Source organism: Carassius auratus, chromosome 2 (genome assembly GCF_003368295.1).
Source record: "Carassius auratus strain Wakin chromosome 2, ASM336829v1, whole genome shotgun sequence".
Taxonomy (NCBI): Eukaryota; Metazoa; Chordata; class Actinopteri; order Cypriniformes; family Cyprinidae; genus Carassius; species Carassius auratus.
Window position 1 is genome coordinate 360723 of NC_039244.1, and position 18639 is coordinate 379361.

Sequence of the window (18639 nt, forward strand, 5' to 3'; positions counted from 1 at the left end):
TCAGACTAATATTTGCAAAATGATTTAGAGATCTATATGGGACAGTATTGATCTCCCTGTTTATTTAAATCTTGTCTGAGAGTTTCTTCACTTCTCTGCATGCATCTGTTCAGGAGGTCAATGCCTTATGTCTTTTTATAAAATTATTAAGAGATGCATCATAAAACAAAAATCAAAACACCTTTGTATGTCATTCAGCACCTGAAAGCCTATAAGAGAACATGCTTGGTCATATTTCATGCCAAAATCAATTTAGAAAAGGAATTGTTTTTATTTTATTTCATTTGTACTTGGTTTAATATTTTATTTAGCATTTTTGTGAAAATGTAACAAATTCTCCACAAATGGCCATAACTGTAATGCATAAAAAACATCTAATCTGCCTTACTTTAATGTAATATATTTAAATAGTAAAAATATATTTAGTTTGTGAAGCATTTACTGATCATGGTAATATTTATCTGCTGTCTTTAATTTATGCTTTTCCTGATATATTTTAAAAATGCAAAAAATAACAAAATGTTTATTTAATGGGAAAGCTTGCTTAATTGTCCTAAAAAAAAAAAATCATAAATTTTCATGTTATGCTTATTTATTTTCTTGTATATATATATATATATATATATATATATATATATATATATATATATATATATATATATATATATATATATAAAACTTTATAAACTTTTTATTTGTATAAATAAATAACAATAAAAAATAACAAAATGTTATGTATTTAATTGGAAAACTTGCTTAATTGTCCTGAAAAACGCTTCATTTTCTTGCATTAAAAAAAAAAAACTTTAAAAACTTTTGATTAGGGGTTAAAATGTGACCTGGACATGTTTTAATGTGATTAATGTTTTCATTATCATATAAATTTTCCTAAGACCTCCAGCAAAACTGATTTAGAGCAGCATAATGTGCTTGAGATATTCATCTTGTTAATCACAGTTCACTGGTCTTTAGCACTTAAAAGCGTCTGATGGCTGATGTCCTGTCATGACGCAGGAACCTCTGATTCCTGTGGTCAAACTCAGTCTGCTGGACTCCAGGCGGAGTGGACATATATTGAGCGTGGGTGACTCATTCAGTGACCCGTCTCTTCTCTCGTCTGGCTCCTGAAAGACAAACGTTGAGCAGGTTAATGGCTGTGTTCCTCGTGACTGTGGGTTAGCTGAGCGCACAAGCTCAGTCAAACACAGTCTTTATTCTTGCCACTGACTAAACCACACTGATGGGTCTTGGACGCATTGCTTCTACTCATACATAAAGGCAATATGAAAAATTGCTGCAGCAATTCAAAATCACTTGTGTGTTTGTTTCATTTAACTTTTTAAAATGTCCACAGCTGATGAGAAGCAGCCCATAAAAAGGTTTAGAGGAAATGTCCTGACAACAAAAACAAGACTAAAGCATATACTGTTTTTTCAGTGTGTGCAACATTAATTTAAAGGGGCGGTTAATGCAAAAATGAAACTTTTGTCATCATTGTTCCAAACCTGTGTGAGTTTCTGTCTTCTGTTGAACACAAAAGAAGATATTTAGAAGAATGTGGATAGCCAAAAAGTTTCTGTTCCTCACTGAGTTCTGTAGTGTTTTTGTCCTGAACAGAAGAAAGAAACTCATACAAGTTTAACTTGAGGGGGAGTATCTTCAAGACTTCAACACTGACTTATTAAGGCCTTTATTTGTGGAAGTAAGAATTAAGTTTAAAAATACCTTTTTATTTTGAGAAACTGATAAAAATAATTGAGTTTATGATTAAAAATGAGAAATAATATCTACCATGGTTCTGAAAAATGATTTTCATACCTTATTGGCAGGAATTTGTTCTCGTTTTAAGCAGAAACTCACTTAATTTCTCTGAAAACAAGAATAATACAAACCTGTGAGCGCTTATGAATTACTGAAGCCTTCAAAATAAGTCAAGATTAAGTTAAGATGATAAAACATCATCTCACTTATAATAAACAGAAGGTAATTGTGCATTGGTGTAGGTGCTAACATATAGTTATCCTTTTTTTACTGTACAGGACTGTATGACTAATGACTCATCTTAAATCTTCTGAGACTGATGCTCAAATCATACCTGATATGAAATCAGAAACAAATTGATGGATGAATAGATGGAAGAGAATGAAAGAGAAGGAAAAAGTGAGTGAAGGGATGAAAGGCAGGAGATGACGAGGTCTGTTAGATGACAGAGATGTGTTAAGTGTCTCGAGCGGCTACACAAAGACTGACAGAGACGTGAAAGAAAGCTGGAAAATGATGTGATGATCTCTCTCTCTCTCTCTCTATCTCTCTCTCTTTTCTGTGTGTTGCTAAGCTACACTTTGATTTGACTAGAAAGTAATACGCATAAAATACACAAATATTGAGTATAAAGGGTTGCACAATTAAGAAACTAATTGTCGATTATTATTAATTATGATTGCCACAACTTGCATTGATTAAATGATGTTTATAGCATTGTTTAAAGTAACTCCATACCATATGTTCATATAAAAATAAAAAGTATTGCTTATATTAAGCCTCAAATGTCAACTATGGTATTATAATGTCATACTAAAACTAAAATGAAAACAATGGAAAAATAATTAAGATAACATGTAGAAAAAAACACATAACAATAATATGCAGAATAACAAAAGTGGACTTTTATTAATTAATTGCTGCTTTGGACGATTATGTAATTTTAGCATCTATAAATCACACATCATACAATAAACTGTAATCACGATTAGAAATTTGATTAATTATTAAATAAATTATTTACAGTATATCTTAATTTTTTATTTGATAAAAAAATACAGAAAATACAAAAAATATAATTTATTGCTTTGATCAAACCTGAATTTTCAGAATCATTGCTTCAGTGTTTTTAAAAATATTTGATACTATTTTTTTAACTTTTAAATTTTGTAGTAATTGTTAATGTGCCTGTTCTTTTGAGTGGTAGTGTATATGTATGTTCATGTCCTAAATCAGCAGTCATGTCAGCGTTTCTCAGTGAAAACATCCTGAGACTCCAGACAGACACAGAGGTTCAGCTGCAAATATCTGAAGGAAGTTTGGAGTGAAGAAATGCTCCGACTGGCCTGATTTCTGAATCACAGTCTCGGAGCGGTTCTGAGGGAAACCACCACTGCATTTCTGGGTTTCCTTCACACACACAAGCTTCTGACCAACTCTGCTCACACACTTCCATCTGCAAACACAAACTACTCTCCAAAAGGTAGAAGAAGCTGACACAGAAAGTCACACACGTCGTGCACGTTTTCTCTCACGTACACCATCCCTTACACATATTTGCTCAGAATGAGCACCTGATGTCATTCTCACTCACCCTACATCTTTTGGGGCCATACCTGTGTGAAGAGGAAGAGGTAAACATCCTGAAGAGCAGACAGCACAACTACTTCCTGTTTGGTCTCGCCTCGACTCAGCCAAAAGCATTGGTGAACCTGCAGCAACTGTATAGTTTGAAAGCTCTTAAACATATTAAATTCTGAAAAAAAAAGAAAGTATATATATATATATATATATATATATATATATATATATATATACAGAGAGAGCGAGAGAGAGAGAGAGATTGTTGTTATAATTACAATTATTATTTATCATTTTTAAAATGTTTATTTTTTAAATATCTATTTAGAATAAACTAAAATAAATTATATATATATATCAGAACACACCCCCCAAAAAAGTGAATAAATATGTGTAGACAATCATATACATGGAGACCATTTGAAATTTCATAAACTGAATTGCATGTCATAAAAAGGACAAATTATGATATTCTTAAAGGGCTTGCTTTTTATTTATTTTTTTATTTCTTTATCAAATCTCTTCAAATTAGAAACAAAAAACAAAATCATTGTTAAACATAAACACAATCAATCCAAGCAGCATACACAAATAAATAAATAAATGAGGAAACAAACAAACAAACAAACAAGCAAATGAATAATTAAATTACATTTACGAAATAAATGCTGAAATACATAAAAACAAATCAGAAATTAAATTCACATTAAGGAGCATTAATCAATACAGTTTAAGTAATTTAGAGAGTTTTAAGGCATTTCCTTTATCCAGCTGCTGTGTGGATTGAAATAAAATTTCCAAATCATTTTCAAATACCATAAAACTTGGAGGAATGTTAGTTTGTAGACAAAACATGAAATAAATTAGAAATTTGCTAAATTTACCTTCATGATATCACCATTATAAAGTGTTCCGGTTGGATGCCAGGTTGTCGGTAAGATTATTTTTGTGTGTGTGTGTGTGTGTGTGTGTTTTGCATGTTGCTGTGTGGTTGATGAGATGTTCTGAGTGTAGTTTTGGCGGGTTGCTAGTGTGCATGTGTAAGACCTTTATTTATTATTTAATATAAAATGTCTGGACATTGGTTGATTGAGGCTGTAGTTCCATTAGCACTGTGGCATGCAGTGACTGGGAATGTCTTCATTAGGCTGTGTGTGTTTGTGATCCTCTGAACGCAGCTGTACAAACATGACATGTTTGAGAGGAGCAAACTGCTCACGAAACAACAGCTTTTCCTTCATCAAGTGATCATGCGTGCTCCATATGCTCTTGAGCACACTTCCAATTAGCACCTAACAGGGGTTTACACCCTTACTGAGTTTCACCAATGTTTTAAAGAACCCATAATACTGTATACTAGCATTTCAACCATGTAATTTCATTGCAGTAATAAGAACAATATACTAGAATGCAGATCCAAATTCAGCACTGAGTAATTTGTCTATGTGACATCAAGGACTTTATACATTTTATGATTACGGATAATAGCCAACACAAAGGTTCTTGTTGTTCAGGTAATATTTTGCATCGAAATCAAAATAAATATATAAAATTACATTTTGAGCAAAGAAAATATTTGGTATTACATATATTATTTCACAAAATAAACAAGTAATTATATTTTGCTTGTAGAAATGTTAACAAAAATAAATAAACAAACAAACGAATAAAGCAAAAGCAAAATGTTTGCATAAATTATGTTAACTTAGAACTAGCTTATTTTTCACGAACATATAAAAAAAAAATCATAATGGGACAAAAGATTGTGTTGATTTATATATTAGCCAAAAATCTTTTCTGATTTGTTTTCATGAGATTCACCCACACCATGAAAAATGACTCTTGGTAAAAATAGGTTTATTTGCTAAAAAAAACACAGAGCAACTTTTTTGAAGTTATAAATAAAATATTATTTAGTATGTTTTACGAGAAAATACTACTTCAGTCTTTCAAAATTTCAGATTTAATTTAATTAATTATTAATTATTTGTGCAATTAATAGCAAATTCTGAGTGAAAAATGTTCCAACACCAAACTTGTAATCTGTTGCATTTCTCAGTAATTGGCAATAAAAGATTGCTTGCAGTAAATGAGCATCTTCAACAGCTCTCTGTTCAACAACAAACGCTCGTCTATTGACCTGAGAGAGACAGTAAATAACATGTGGAGCATGTTCACATTTAATGTCCTATAAACATCATAAAAACATGTCAATTCTGAATGTAACCATGAGTCAATATTAGAGTGGAGCAGAGCGAGAGCAGCAGAGGAAAAGGACTTCTTCCAGACACATTCAAAAACATACATATATATATATATATATATATATATATATATATATATATATACTGTATATATATGTGTATGTATTTCTTTATGTTAAGCCACTCTATGAGTGTGCTGCTGTTTAAATGTTAGCTGTCATGAACAGGCTATACAGTGACGTCAAAGAAGGGTGCTGAATACAAATGATAACATGTCCATGTTTCTAATCTGAATCTGTGAGAGGGTCAGTGCTGGACAGAAGAGAGATTCATTCATTGGTTTTGGAGCATTTAATAACATCTCGGCCTTCACAGCTCTGTGTCAGTAAACAGACCAAGATCCTTCTCCAAACCGTCTGCAGAACGACAAAATCACACCGTCTTCAACAGCACACTACATGTAGGCTATACAGAAGACCATTTAATGGAACGGTTCACCTGGAGAAATGTAGCATTGCATCAGTGTCTCATCAATGGATGCTCTGCGGTGAATGGGTGCCGTCAGAATGAGAGTCTGATAAAAGCATCACAATAATCCACAGCACTCCAGTCCATCAGAGAACATCTTGAGCATTAACAAAAGTCAAAAGCTGTTTGTTTTAACATTTCTAACTGTAAACCGTTGCTTCCAGCTAAAATGGTCAATAATCCATAATTCCTCCAGTAAAAAAAAAAAAAATCTCCTCTTGTCTCACACATCAAAATCATTGCACATATTTGTTTGGAGGTGTGCAGATTTCTCTACTGATTCAGACCAGACCACTTTTTCACTCTAAGAAGATTATGATGGACTCATATTTTAGCTGGAAGCAATGGTTTGAAGTTAAAAATATCTTAATAATGGTTTTGCTTTGCTTTTGTCTTCTCCAGATGTTAACTGATGGACTGGAGTGCTGTGGATTATTGTGATGTTTTTATCAGCTGTTTGGACTCTCATTCTGACGGCACCCATTCACTGCTGAACATACATTGATGAGACACTGATGTAATGCTACATTTCTACAAACCTGATGAATCACTAAAATAAAAAAAAATTACTAAAACTTGTACTTAAATTGAAAGTAAAATAAATCAAGCTAATGTCAAAATGTTAATTAAAACTATAAATAATGCTAAAATAACACTGGATCCCAAAGCATTGTGGGATTTCTTTCTCCATGCACCGACTGTTTGTCTTTAGAGGAAGTTAAATATTAGGTGAACTGCATATAAATACTCAGAAAAGGGAAAGTTTATCCTATTTACGTCTGCAGTTTTCTCCGTTTCAATCTCAGAGTTTGTAAAGATTGAAAAAAGAAATAGTTTTTGCTCATTATAAAATATTAAATACAATCTAGAAGTCAGAAGTCATGATCAGACAGATATCTAGTGTGAGGATTTTCATCCAGACGGTTCGACCCAGTTAAACTTTTCCTCTCCTGTGCAGTAAATACCGAAGGAGGCAGTAAAACGTCTCAGACTCTGATATCTTTGGCTCGATTTGATCTCAACTCTCATTCCTTTGGTGCTTGGGAATGTTTCGTCCCACATCTACACGTCTTTCTTTTTTAAACATCTCAACAGAGAGCTCATTTGAACGCATTCTGTATTTAATGAACTCGTGATTCAATGAAGAAAGAGTTTAGAAAAAAACAACCCCAATCCATTTTCTCTATTACATTCTCTGCATTTACACAAAAGACCTCATCCATCCAAGTCCAGCATTCATGGAAGGAGTCTTATAATCAAGGCAAAGACGAGGGAAGCTCGCAACAAACATTTCAAGATGTTAAAGACAGAAACATCAACCGAAACAACCTCTTTAATAGTGTATATTTTACACTATGATCTGAGCTGGAGTAAACCACTCCACCTCTATCTAATAAAAAGCTAAAATAATCCCTCAATATTATCTTAGTTTAAAATATGTTTATATTTTTCATAACCTATGCAATAAATACAAACACTAAAATACTGATCTATTCATTAATAGTTCTTCATTTAAAATAAATGTAAAATTACATTCTATTATAATGCAAACATCACAAACACATGTAGATTTGACTTAAAATTGCTTGCACTAGGGCAAGAAATCAAACTCATCTAAAATAGATACAGTACACTAGTCATAAATATTACTCCAACAACTATACAGAGTGTTTCAAGTTACTAAAAAAAGCTTTGAATTAAATTCCTATAATTAAACCTATTATATAGGCCTTTAAAAATCACCTCCGACCCAAGGGCTTTACATTCTGTGGAAATATAGAAATGAAGGGCATTATTGCTCCGGTCTCATATTTGTGAAATATTAATGAGATGAAGTAAATAAAAATGCATTTCCTCACCCAGTTAAGACGCAGTTTCTGGTTTGGATGTAAACGCCGGTGTAAATGACCTCACATCGCACAACGTTGTTGGAGAAGTCAGACTCGGGCACCAGGAAGTCTGGATTGACTGTGACCTGGACAGGAAGTAACATGCACATCAACAACAGGATCCCGTTTGGAAATTGTCTACATCATTTTATATCTCATACCTTGAGAATGTAGTTTCCAGGAGGGACGTCTGTGATGTCGATCCACTGGCAGTCGATGTTGGCAGCGTATGTGTCGTGGCAGCCTGGACTCAAACCCTGAAAACACAGCAATAACATCTCTGTGAAACCAAAACACTGAATATGATCAGCACAAGTCTGTCTTCTTTAGATTTATTGCTGTTAAAAATATAATTATTATTTTTTGTTAATTGAAATTGAGCTAAAATAAAATAAAAAATGAGTAGAAAAACTTAAATGAAAATTAGAAATCAGAAATGTATTACAGTTAGTTGCCTTAGCTATAATATTCCTATTAATAAAAAATACACCAAGCACAAATTCATCTCAACCATGGTTATTATTGTCTAAACTGAAATTATTTTTTGTTAATTTAGATAAAATAAAATATAAATATAAAATGAAGATGGTGCAACTAAATGTAATTATTGATGTATGCAAGAATACAGCAATAATAATTCAATGATCAGCAATAATGTTTAATCCAGGGTTATTATAAATAAAACTAAAAGTGTTACTATTTATTTAATGTTAATTGATGGAAATAAAATAAAATAAATTATGAAATAAGATGTAAATATGAGATTTAAAAGAACTTTAATTAACTGGAAATAAATAAAAACTAAAACTGATAGTAATAGTAATATAAAAAACTAATTAATAAAAATGAACAAAAAATATCATAACATTAACTTAAAATTATAAAATTAAAAATATAAAAATAAAAGCTAATCCAAAATATAAAATAAAAACTTTAATAGCATATAAATATTAATAAAAAATAACACTGATCTCCTAGTGTTATTGAGATTCTATTATAATTTTCATTAATCTTTTGAGTGGAAATGTTTTTTAGTGACCTATAATAATGCTGCTGTGCATTGTGGGACACTGTGATGTGTGTGTGTGTGTGTGTGTACCTGTGTGTGTGCGGTGCAGGCGTATCTGCGGTGAAATCCAGGATCACAGCCCGTATCTTCCAGACAGAAACTGGCCTTGTGACCCTCAGCGACCTTCAGTCCGGTGTTGATGTCCAGCAGATCATAGTGACTGAACGCATCCATGCTGTGATAGTGCCTGTCAGAAATCACAAAGATCATGCACTGCCCATGAGTTATGAGTAACCCATTGAAATGCATCACATACATAAGATTTATAAAACTCATAATAAATGTAACTTAATGCATTTTATAATATTGCTGTTGTGCTGATTTTATAAGAAGCAAGAAGCATGAATTGCAGTGAATGCATTACAATAGGGTTTTTATTATTTATCATTTTATCATAATTTATAATCACATCACCTATTTGCTGAATGAAATCCAATACTTGTTTCTTAATAATTTTGGGCTGTTGATTTTAAAAATACTTCTTGTTTTGCAGCAGCAAGTAACACTTTCACACAAAATATGTGCATTTCATAGCATTATTCCTTTCGACAAGTATTTGTGCAGTGAAGAAGTCTATCTGTTCAATTCTAAGCCCGTTTTCACATATATTACAGTATTTGATAAAGAAATGAGCCTCATGGTTTCTGTGTTGATTTTTTTTTTTTTTTTTGCAAATCATCTGATTTAATTTAAAGATGCATGGCTGTGTAATCACTAGAATGATGATAATCAGACTCACTGATGACAGCTGTGCCACTCCCACTGATGTCTGGGTTTGACGGGCAGGAAGTCAGTCGTTCCCATGTTTCTGACCTTCTGTGGGAAGCGCAGCAGAACCCTGTAGTCGATGTCTCTGACTGTGGGTCTGTATGCAGATCTGAAAGATTAAAGACGGCAGAAGATGAGCTCATGGACCATTGGGTCACGAGAGGTCATGCACCACAAAAAAATAAGTTTGCATATATTTTAGCAAAATAGACCAACATACAAACCGTGCAACATTTATTTTGTAGGGTACACTACGCTTGCTTCAACTGTCCAGTATGGCATCTCAACATATTGTTGCCAAAAAATGTATCTGTACAATGTCTGAACACCAATGCATAAGACGAAAAACTCAAAGCAAGATCTTTTTTCTTCACTAACATTCACTTTTCATGATTTTTTAATTCTATGTGTGTTTTGAATCCGCTGGTGTTTTAGTGATTTTAGTTCATGTATAAATTTAAGTTCACACCAGGGTCATAGTAGAAGAAACCACAGGTGGTTACAATTATGCATGAAATCATACGATGCATTATAAGGTGCTTAATTAATGTATTAAAATAATATTATAATGCATAAAGGCTTCAAGTAAAGTGTTACAGTTTTAGAGTCAAATGTTTAGCTTTGTGTGTGTGAAATAAATGAAATTTCTTTGATATTTTGTATCTAGTGCAATGATTTTCAGACATTTTTAACCTACCTTGTGTTCTGGTCTCATGTCTTAAAATTGTCTCATTATGCTGTATTACAACCCATTCTCACTCCAAAGGCGTCAAAAACCGAAGCATGGTCAAGCGCCCCTAGCGTCACTTTTATGACGCCAAATGTGCCTCTCGGCGTCGACTATCGAAGCACTACGACCTTCATTGCTTTCAGTGGGAAACTTTTGGCGTCAGAATTCGACACGAGGACATGAGATGTTTATCGCTATGAAATCACGTTCAAGAAGTCTCATTCAGCACACATCGCGCGATACTTGCTATCAGTTCCACAGTTTGGGTGAGTAGTCGTATATACGCTCTTTTAATGCCTTTTATCAAATGTATTCTGTCTTCTTTATTAATCAGATTAGTGCCATATGTTTAATCGCTGTATTATATCGGTCATCCGCGGCTGTCTTTGAGTTTCATTGCGTTTAAATAAATGAACACAGCTGCTAATTAGTGTGATTAAACTCTATCTGTCACGTGACGTGCCATAGACCTTCGATCCGTTTTATATTATTATTAATTTCAGGATCAATGATGTAAGTTGTATTTGTAGTAAAATCATGGTAATCACGACACAATAGTAATAAATGAAATGTGAAGTTAAAACACAGTAAATGGGACATTAGTAACTGTAACTGTAGTTTTACTATGATATATTAATAATCAATACAACAATACAATAATCACCAAACCAGCTATGTTTGTATCACTGTAATGTTAGTGTTTTTATGTGCTTTTATATGACAGATATCACAGTAATCATGTGTTCTGTACCATGCTTTTAATACCTTTTAATGTGAATCCAAAAAAAAAATCAAATTAAAAATAAATAATAAAACATGTATTTTTCCATCTTGCAGTTCATTCATATCAGTTTATATATATATATATATATATATATATATATATATATATATATATATATATATAATATTTTGCTCACAGATCATTATTAACATTCTGTATATAATTCAATTTTATTTTCTCTCCCCTTTTTTATTATTTTTATTTTTAGCTGAAAAGACGTAAAGGCAGTCAGCCCAGTGGTGTTTCTGGAGAGGGATTCCTTCAGAAATGGAGAAGACAGAAAGCAGCGGAGGCAGATATTTGCAGCAGTAAGTCTGTGATAGTTTGTCTCTTTTATCAAAAATTCCTGCTGTTATAATTTGTACAGCATTTGTTGTTTCTTAAACTGTTGCACTGTCCAAATACCCACACTTGCCATCTTTTCACTTGACCACTTGATTACTTATTTGAAGTCTTTCCTGTATTTGGCCTAGTGTTCGAGTGAGCATGATGACCACGAGTGTGTGTCGAACTTTTCATGACCTGATGACTGTGTTTCCCAATCCTGATCCTGGAGAACCCCAGCACTGCACGGTTTTGGCGTCTCTCTTATCTGCCTTGGAGTCTTCACTGATGAGCTGATGAGTTGAATCAGGTGTGTTTGATCAGGGAGACATCTCAAATGTGCAGTGTTGGGGTTCTCCAGGACCAGGATTGGGAGCCACTGCCTTATGGGACACTTATGTGTTTAAAGAGATTTTTAATATCTAATTATCAATATTTCACATACTGTACATTGGACAGCTTTCCATGACCTCTTGTGAGATCTCGGCAAAAAAGTCTGACGATTTATTCCAAAACATGATGCATGATGGGATACACTAAGCTTTGTATAGTGCTCCGGAGCAGTATTGGAGAGGTTTAGTGTGTGTTAAGGACGCTGTGCTTTGGCATTATTAAGACCGGGGACAGTCTTGTGCACACACTGTCACGTACACACACTCTCAAGTGGCCAAGACTGCAAGTGTGGGTATCTGGACAGGGTCAAAGTCTTAAAAATGATCCCTAAACACATCACAGTCTTAATAATCCAGTTTAACACTTGTATGATATTGTACAAGCCCCAGGACTGTCTCATCTGACACTATCAAAGAATTCATATGACTATAGCTTGTTATTAATTACTTGCTTTCAATAATGGATTCATTTAACATTTAATTATACAGCATCTTTACAGAGGTGTAATGTACAAGCTGCACGTAATTAATAATATGTCCTTCCTTCTGTCTTACAGGATTTTTTCCAGATAATGCTGTTCTTCTTTTTCAGGTCTAAATATTGAGCTCAACAGCTATTTTAAGAGCCAACCCTCACAAACCTTCCTAAAACCTAAAAGAGCTATTACTGAGTCTCAGCGAATCTTGCCATGATCAGCTCTTCCCAGGTACATTTGTTTACTCCAAAAATGCTCTGGTCTGAATCTTACTTTAAATTAACTTAATTATGTTTAATGAGCAATATTAATTGCACAGAGAGTAAGTAGAGATTATTTTGTTTCACAGAAGAGAAGGAAGACCAAGGATATGATTTGCTCAGGATGAGGAATGAAGATGGCCATCTTGTGCTCAAACAAACAGAAGTCCTCTGGTATGTGTGTGTTGAAGCAATGTTATACAACATTTTATGATGATCTCTCACAGAACTGGTCATGTCAGCCTTGATTTCGTTTTATACTATTACAATTACAGCATGTTAGCAAAGTGTGACTGGACATTTTTAATATTATGTTTTTAAAAACACACCACCTGTTTTATCAGCAGACAAGTGTCATGAAATTGGTTTAGTTGATATAAACACCAATTGACATTATTTCATTGTTTTGTAAATGTTATGTTATTAATTGTGAATTGATAGTTGATTGGTTTGAAGCCAGGCCTTACACTGCACCGACTAAAACACATTTGTGAGAGAAGTCAGGAACTTTGGAGAAAGATTCTAGAGGAAAAAAAACACATTTACTGCAACAACAGATGAATTCTAGAGTCTCTGAGAACTACACATGCTAATGTCTCATGAGCAAGACCTTTGCTTCTGTAACTTTTTCTTAATTCTTGCAGAATGACATATTTATTGCAGTATTTTTATTTGTACAGATGATCTCATCAGCCAAATGAGGGGTTTTGACCAAGTGATGCTCTTGAAAGGAGTGAAAGAAGAGGATGTGGTAAATTGTCTTCAGAGAAAAGCTTCTCAAAAGATCTTAAAACAGCTTGAAGAATGGTAAGTGTACAGTACTACAAGGGTCATAGTTACTCACCCTGCTAAAACCACACAGAACATAAGCTGCGCTCTCTGTCCATTAAACAACTTCTTCTGCATTGTTTGTTTCACTTTGACCAGGTCTGGGATCTTAGGACTGAGAGATCCTCTGGCTGAGAACAAGCTACACCTCATCAGTGCTGGACATCAACCACAAACTGTTTCCAGACACGAGAGAAGAAGATCACGATGGGGAGATGAAACCAGTTTAGATGTGATGATGGGAATCATTATTTTCTGAAACAGTATCACATGTCTTATATGTATCACATGATCTGTATCACAGTTGACTGGATGGGACTGTGTGACTTTTAAGGACATTTCATCACTCATCTGTGTGAACTGATTTATATATGAGGTTAATGTATCTTTGATGATAATTATTTTCATTGAATCTTATTTGTCTTGATGCTACTTTATCAAGTTTATAGTCTATGCTTCAATAAAATGAAAATGGTGAATATTGTGTTCTGAAGATTCTTGGTAAATACATCATTTTACTAGGTAGGCTCATATGTGTTTATTTTAGACTTGGAAAAACAACATATTAATTATTGGGATTATTTTTTTATTTAAGACATGAACATTTTTGATCGGATTAATAACATCTGGGACATCAGTACACCAGAAAGTAATTTTTTTATATTTTAGTAACAAATATGCACATTTTTTGTGAAATACAGGGAGTTACAAGATTAATTATTCTGCATTACAAGATGGTGCCATGGGCTTTATTGTTACAAGCACTTGACGGATAACTGAGAATGTAGCAGGAATGATCAACGTGGATCTTGTACTGCATTAAAACCAAGAGCACCACATTACTGATGTCCAGCACATGAGGAGCAAGATACAGGGGTGAGGAGGACATTTTTACACTGATTTCGGCTAATTAGTTATATATAATGCTAATATATATATATATATATATATATATATATATATATATATATATATATATATATATATAATTAATATTCTTAGCACTGCATGAATTTGTCCTTGTGTAATAGTGAAGTATCACAATGGTGTATACATTGTCCTTGATTACTGCTTTACAGTGGGGAATAGATAATGGCAAGTTGTTGCAGGTTCATCCATTATATTTCTTGCCATTTACTTCAAAAATCAAAGAAATAATCTATTATTTTCATTATTAAATCATTTCTTTATAATTTTTTCCATGTTTCATCAGATGGCCTCACAATGTCCTGTCAAAAGGTATAATAGCCATGATGAATAGAATAGAAACAGAGGACTGTGAAAACTGTCAGATATAAATGTGACTCAGCTCAGTTTGTTGTTCATGATGAGGAGAATACATATATGTAGGTTTTACTGCCCTGCTACCCCAGGGCCCAGTAGCACCCCCCGGAAGAGCCCAAAACTGTACATTTCAAAGGCTGTAAATCAGAGTCCAATTAACATATCAAAGAGAAAATGGGCAGGATTATTACTTATGCTATGCTGATAAAATAATGTTGAGCTCAGTTTTCAAAAATAAGTGGAAAGCTGGCATAAAAGCATTTTAAATATTGCTCACTGTAAAATACCACATTTCAGCCTGCCTCTCAAATATATCATAGAGGTTTGCACAATAAACATATTTAGATATCCAGTTTTCCTTAAAATAAATAATTTATTTCGTTTCGTTAATAAAAAGTTTTAAACTACATTACCCACAAGCCTCCGTCGTTCTATCTATGCAAAGGCAACACTAGGGGGCTGTTTTTTGTAGTTCATTGAAGTTATGCTTAGGGTTAGGATTAGGATCTCGCTAAAGATGTCATTTTTCTCAAGATAGCAACACTTCATTGTTGACTTAATATATTACTAATGTGATGATAGGAGCAAAACATACTTTTTAACATGATGCGCTGTTTAATATGGGTTAAAAGATAGTCCAACCACAGACTGTCCTGAAAAGTCATAGCCAATGACATCAAAGCTGAGCAGCAGCGTCACACTTCCTTATCCATGTATGACAGATGTCTTTCGTTTTTCGGCTGAAGGGATAGATTCGGTTAACAATAGATTAAGCTTGCTACTTATTAGATTCTGTTTTATTAACGTCTTCACCTTCCTCCGTTGTTCAGCTTGACAAAAATTGGGCAATATTGATGTGCACATGCCCAGCAGTCGCAGTTGTATCCAACAGATAGATTCCTCTCATTAAATATAAGACACATTTTTAAGATTTGTATATTTTTTTTTTGACCAAAGACAAATATATTTACTAATCAAATGACGTGCTTCTAAAATTTACATTGTATATTACATTGTGTTTTAAAGTTAAAATTGTTCACATTTGTGTTTCTGTGATTTACCATTCTCTACCATTTGAACCCTAGGAATAAAAACAGAAATTATAAATTAATGAATGAATGAATGAACAAATAAATACATAAAGCATAATAAACATGCATATTTTTGTAAGGATCTTCCATTATTTATTGATATGTCAAACTCATTTAAAGTCAACATGCCCAAATTACTACACTGCATCCTCTGTCACCAAGCTCGTTTTTGCCACCATAAAGAATAAAAAGGCAGTTATGTTGTAAACATTAACTATTTTCAGTATGCAAATGAAAATGCTTTTATTAAAAAACAAAACAGTAAATACAGTATGTCTTTCAGAGAACACTGGAAAAAGATCAATTTTATTAAAAAAATTAAATTGACCAAAATGTTATACAACACAATGTAAATGTTTCAAACTCACAAAAAAAACACCATGAAGACATGCATGTCAAGTGTGCAATATCATCTATAAAACTCAATCAGCACAGCATCAAATAAACACTGATTGTCTGAACAATGGAAGACAGAGAAAGTGTTCAGGAAAACAAACACCTGCTAGCTTTGACAATAACATCATGAATTCACTTCATGACTGGAGCTAGGGGATGACTGTGTATGAATATCTCCTTTACTAAAACTCTTAATTAAAGTCTAAAAAGTTCACTGTATGAAGCTTGAAAAAGAGAACAAAATGCTTTATCAATACGAAAAATACTATTTTTAACTATTGTTTTCATCACTGGTTCTGTAATGTATTCATTATGAGCTTATAAATAAAACAAAGTTACATCTTCTGCAAAAATCAAACCACTGCAAAGTCTAATCACTGATCCAGGGACCATATCTGTGTGTGTGGGGGATAAAGAGTTAACGAGGTGAGTCCTTGTGCATGATGGAGAACTGCAGTGTTATCCTCAAACAATCCTGTAAAACAGAAATATTACATTACATTCAACTTATACATTACACTGTGTTTTGTTTAGACCATAAAAGCAGCCTCTGTAAAGATGCTGTAAAATTAAATGTTAAATGATCCATTATTGAAAGCAAGTAATTAATAACAAGCTATAGTCATATGAATTCTTTTGATAGTGTCAGATGAGACCGTCCTGGGGCTTGTACAATATCATACAAGTGTTAAACTGGATTATTAAGACTGTGATGTGTTTAGTACAGTATGTGAAATATTGATAATTAGATATTAAAAATCTCTTTAAACACATAAGTGTCCCATAAGGCAGTGGCTCCCAATCCTGGTCCTTGGAGAAGCCCAACACTGCACATTTGAGATGTCTCCCTGATCAAACACACCTGATTCAACTCATCAGCTCATCAGTGAAGACTCCAAGGCAGATAAGAGAGACACCAAAACCGTGCAGTGCTGGGGTTCTCCAGGATCAGGATTGGGAAACACAGTCATCAGGTCATGAAAAGTTCGACACACACTCGTGGTCATCATGCTCACTCGAACACTAGGCCAAATACAGGAAAGACGTTCAAATAAGTAATCAAGTGGTCAAGTGAAAAGATGGCAAGTGTGGGTATTTGGACAGTGCAACAGTTTAAGAAACAACAAATGCTGTACAAATTATAACAGCAGGAATTTTTGATAAAAGAGACAAACTATCACAGACTTACTGCTGCAAATATCTGCCTCCGCTGCTTTCTGTCTTCTCCATTTCTGAAGGAATCCCTCTCCAGAAACACCACTGGGCTGACTGCCTTTACGTCTTTTCAGCTAAAAATATAAATAATAAAAAAGGGGAGAGAAAATAAAATTGAATTATATACAGAATGTTAATAATGATCTGTGAGCAAAATATTTATATATATATATATATATATATATATATTATATATATATATATATATATATATAAACTGATATGAATGAACTGCAAGATGGAAAAATACATGTTTTATTATTTATTTTTAATTTGATTTTTTTTTTTTTTTTGGATTCACATTAAAAGGTATTAAAAGCATGGTACAGAACACATGATTACTGTGATATCTGTCATATAAAAGCACATAAAAACACTAACATTACAGTGATACAAACATAGCTGGTTTGGTGATTATTGTATTGTTGTATTGATTATTAATATATCATAGTAAAACTACAGTTACAGTTACTAATGTCCCATTTACTGTGTTTTAACTTCACATTTCATTTATTACTATTGTGTCGTGATTACCATGATTTTACTACAAATACAACTTACATCATTGATCCTGAAATTAATAATAATATAAAACGGATCGAAGGTCTATGGCACGTCACGTGACAGATAGAGTTTAATCACACTAATTAGCAGCTGTGTTCATTTATTTAAACGCAATGAAACTCAAAGACAGCCGCGGATGACCGATATAATACAGCGATTAAACATATGGCACTAATCTGATTAATAAAGAAGACAGAATACATTTGATAAAAGGCATTAAAAGAGCGTATATACGACTACTCACCCAAACTGTGGAACTGATAGCAAGTATGGCGCGATGTGTGCTGAATGAGACTTCTTGAACGTGATTTCATAGCGATAAACATCTCATGTCCTCGTGTCGAATTCTGACGCCAAAAGTTTCCCACTGAAAGCAATGAAGGTCGTAGTGCTTCGATAGTCGACGCCGAGAGGCACATTTGGCGTCATAAAAGTGACGCTAGGGGCGCTTGACCATGCTTCGGTTTTTGACGCCTTTGGAGTGAGAATGGGTTA

General features: G+C 33.3%; 1 protein-coding gene across 1 annotated transcript; it reads right to left on the minus strand.

Moving 5' to 3' along the window:
• Positions 1-7565: 7565 nt before the first annotated feature.
• LOC113110347 (protein-lysine 6-oxidase-like) lies at positions 7566-9914 on the minus strand. The gene is made up of 5 exons (XM_026274513.1): positions 9772-9914; positions 9063-9219; positions 8125-8220; positions 7934-8049; positions 7566-7840 (listed from the first exon to the last, which is right to left on the minus strand). The coding sequence occupies exons 1-5, from the start codon at positions 9834-9836 to the stop codon at positions 7834-7836; spliced, it is 441 nt and encodes a 146-aa protein (XP_026130298.1). The 5' UTR covers positions 9837-9914; the 3' UTR covers positions 7566-7833.
• Positions 9915-18639: the final 8725 nt, after the last annotated feature.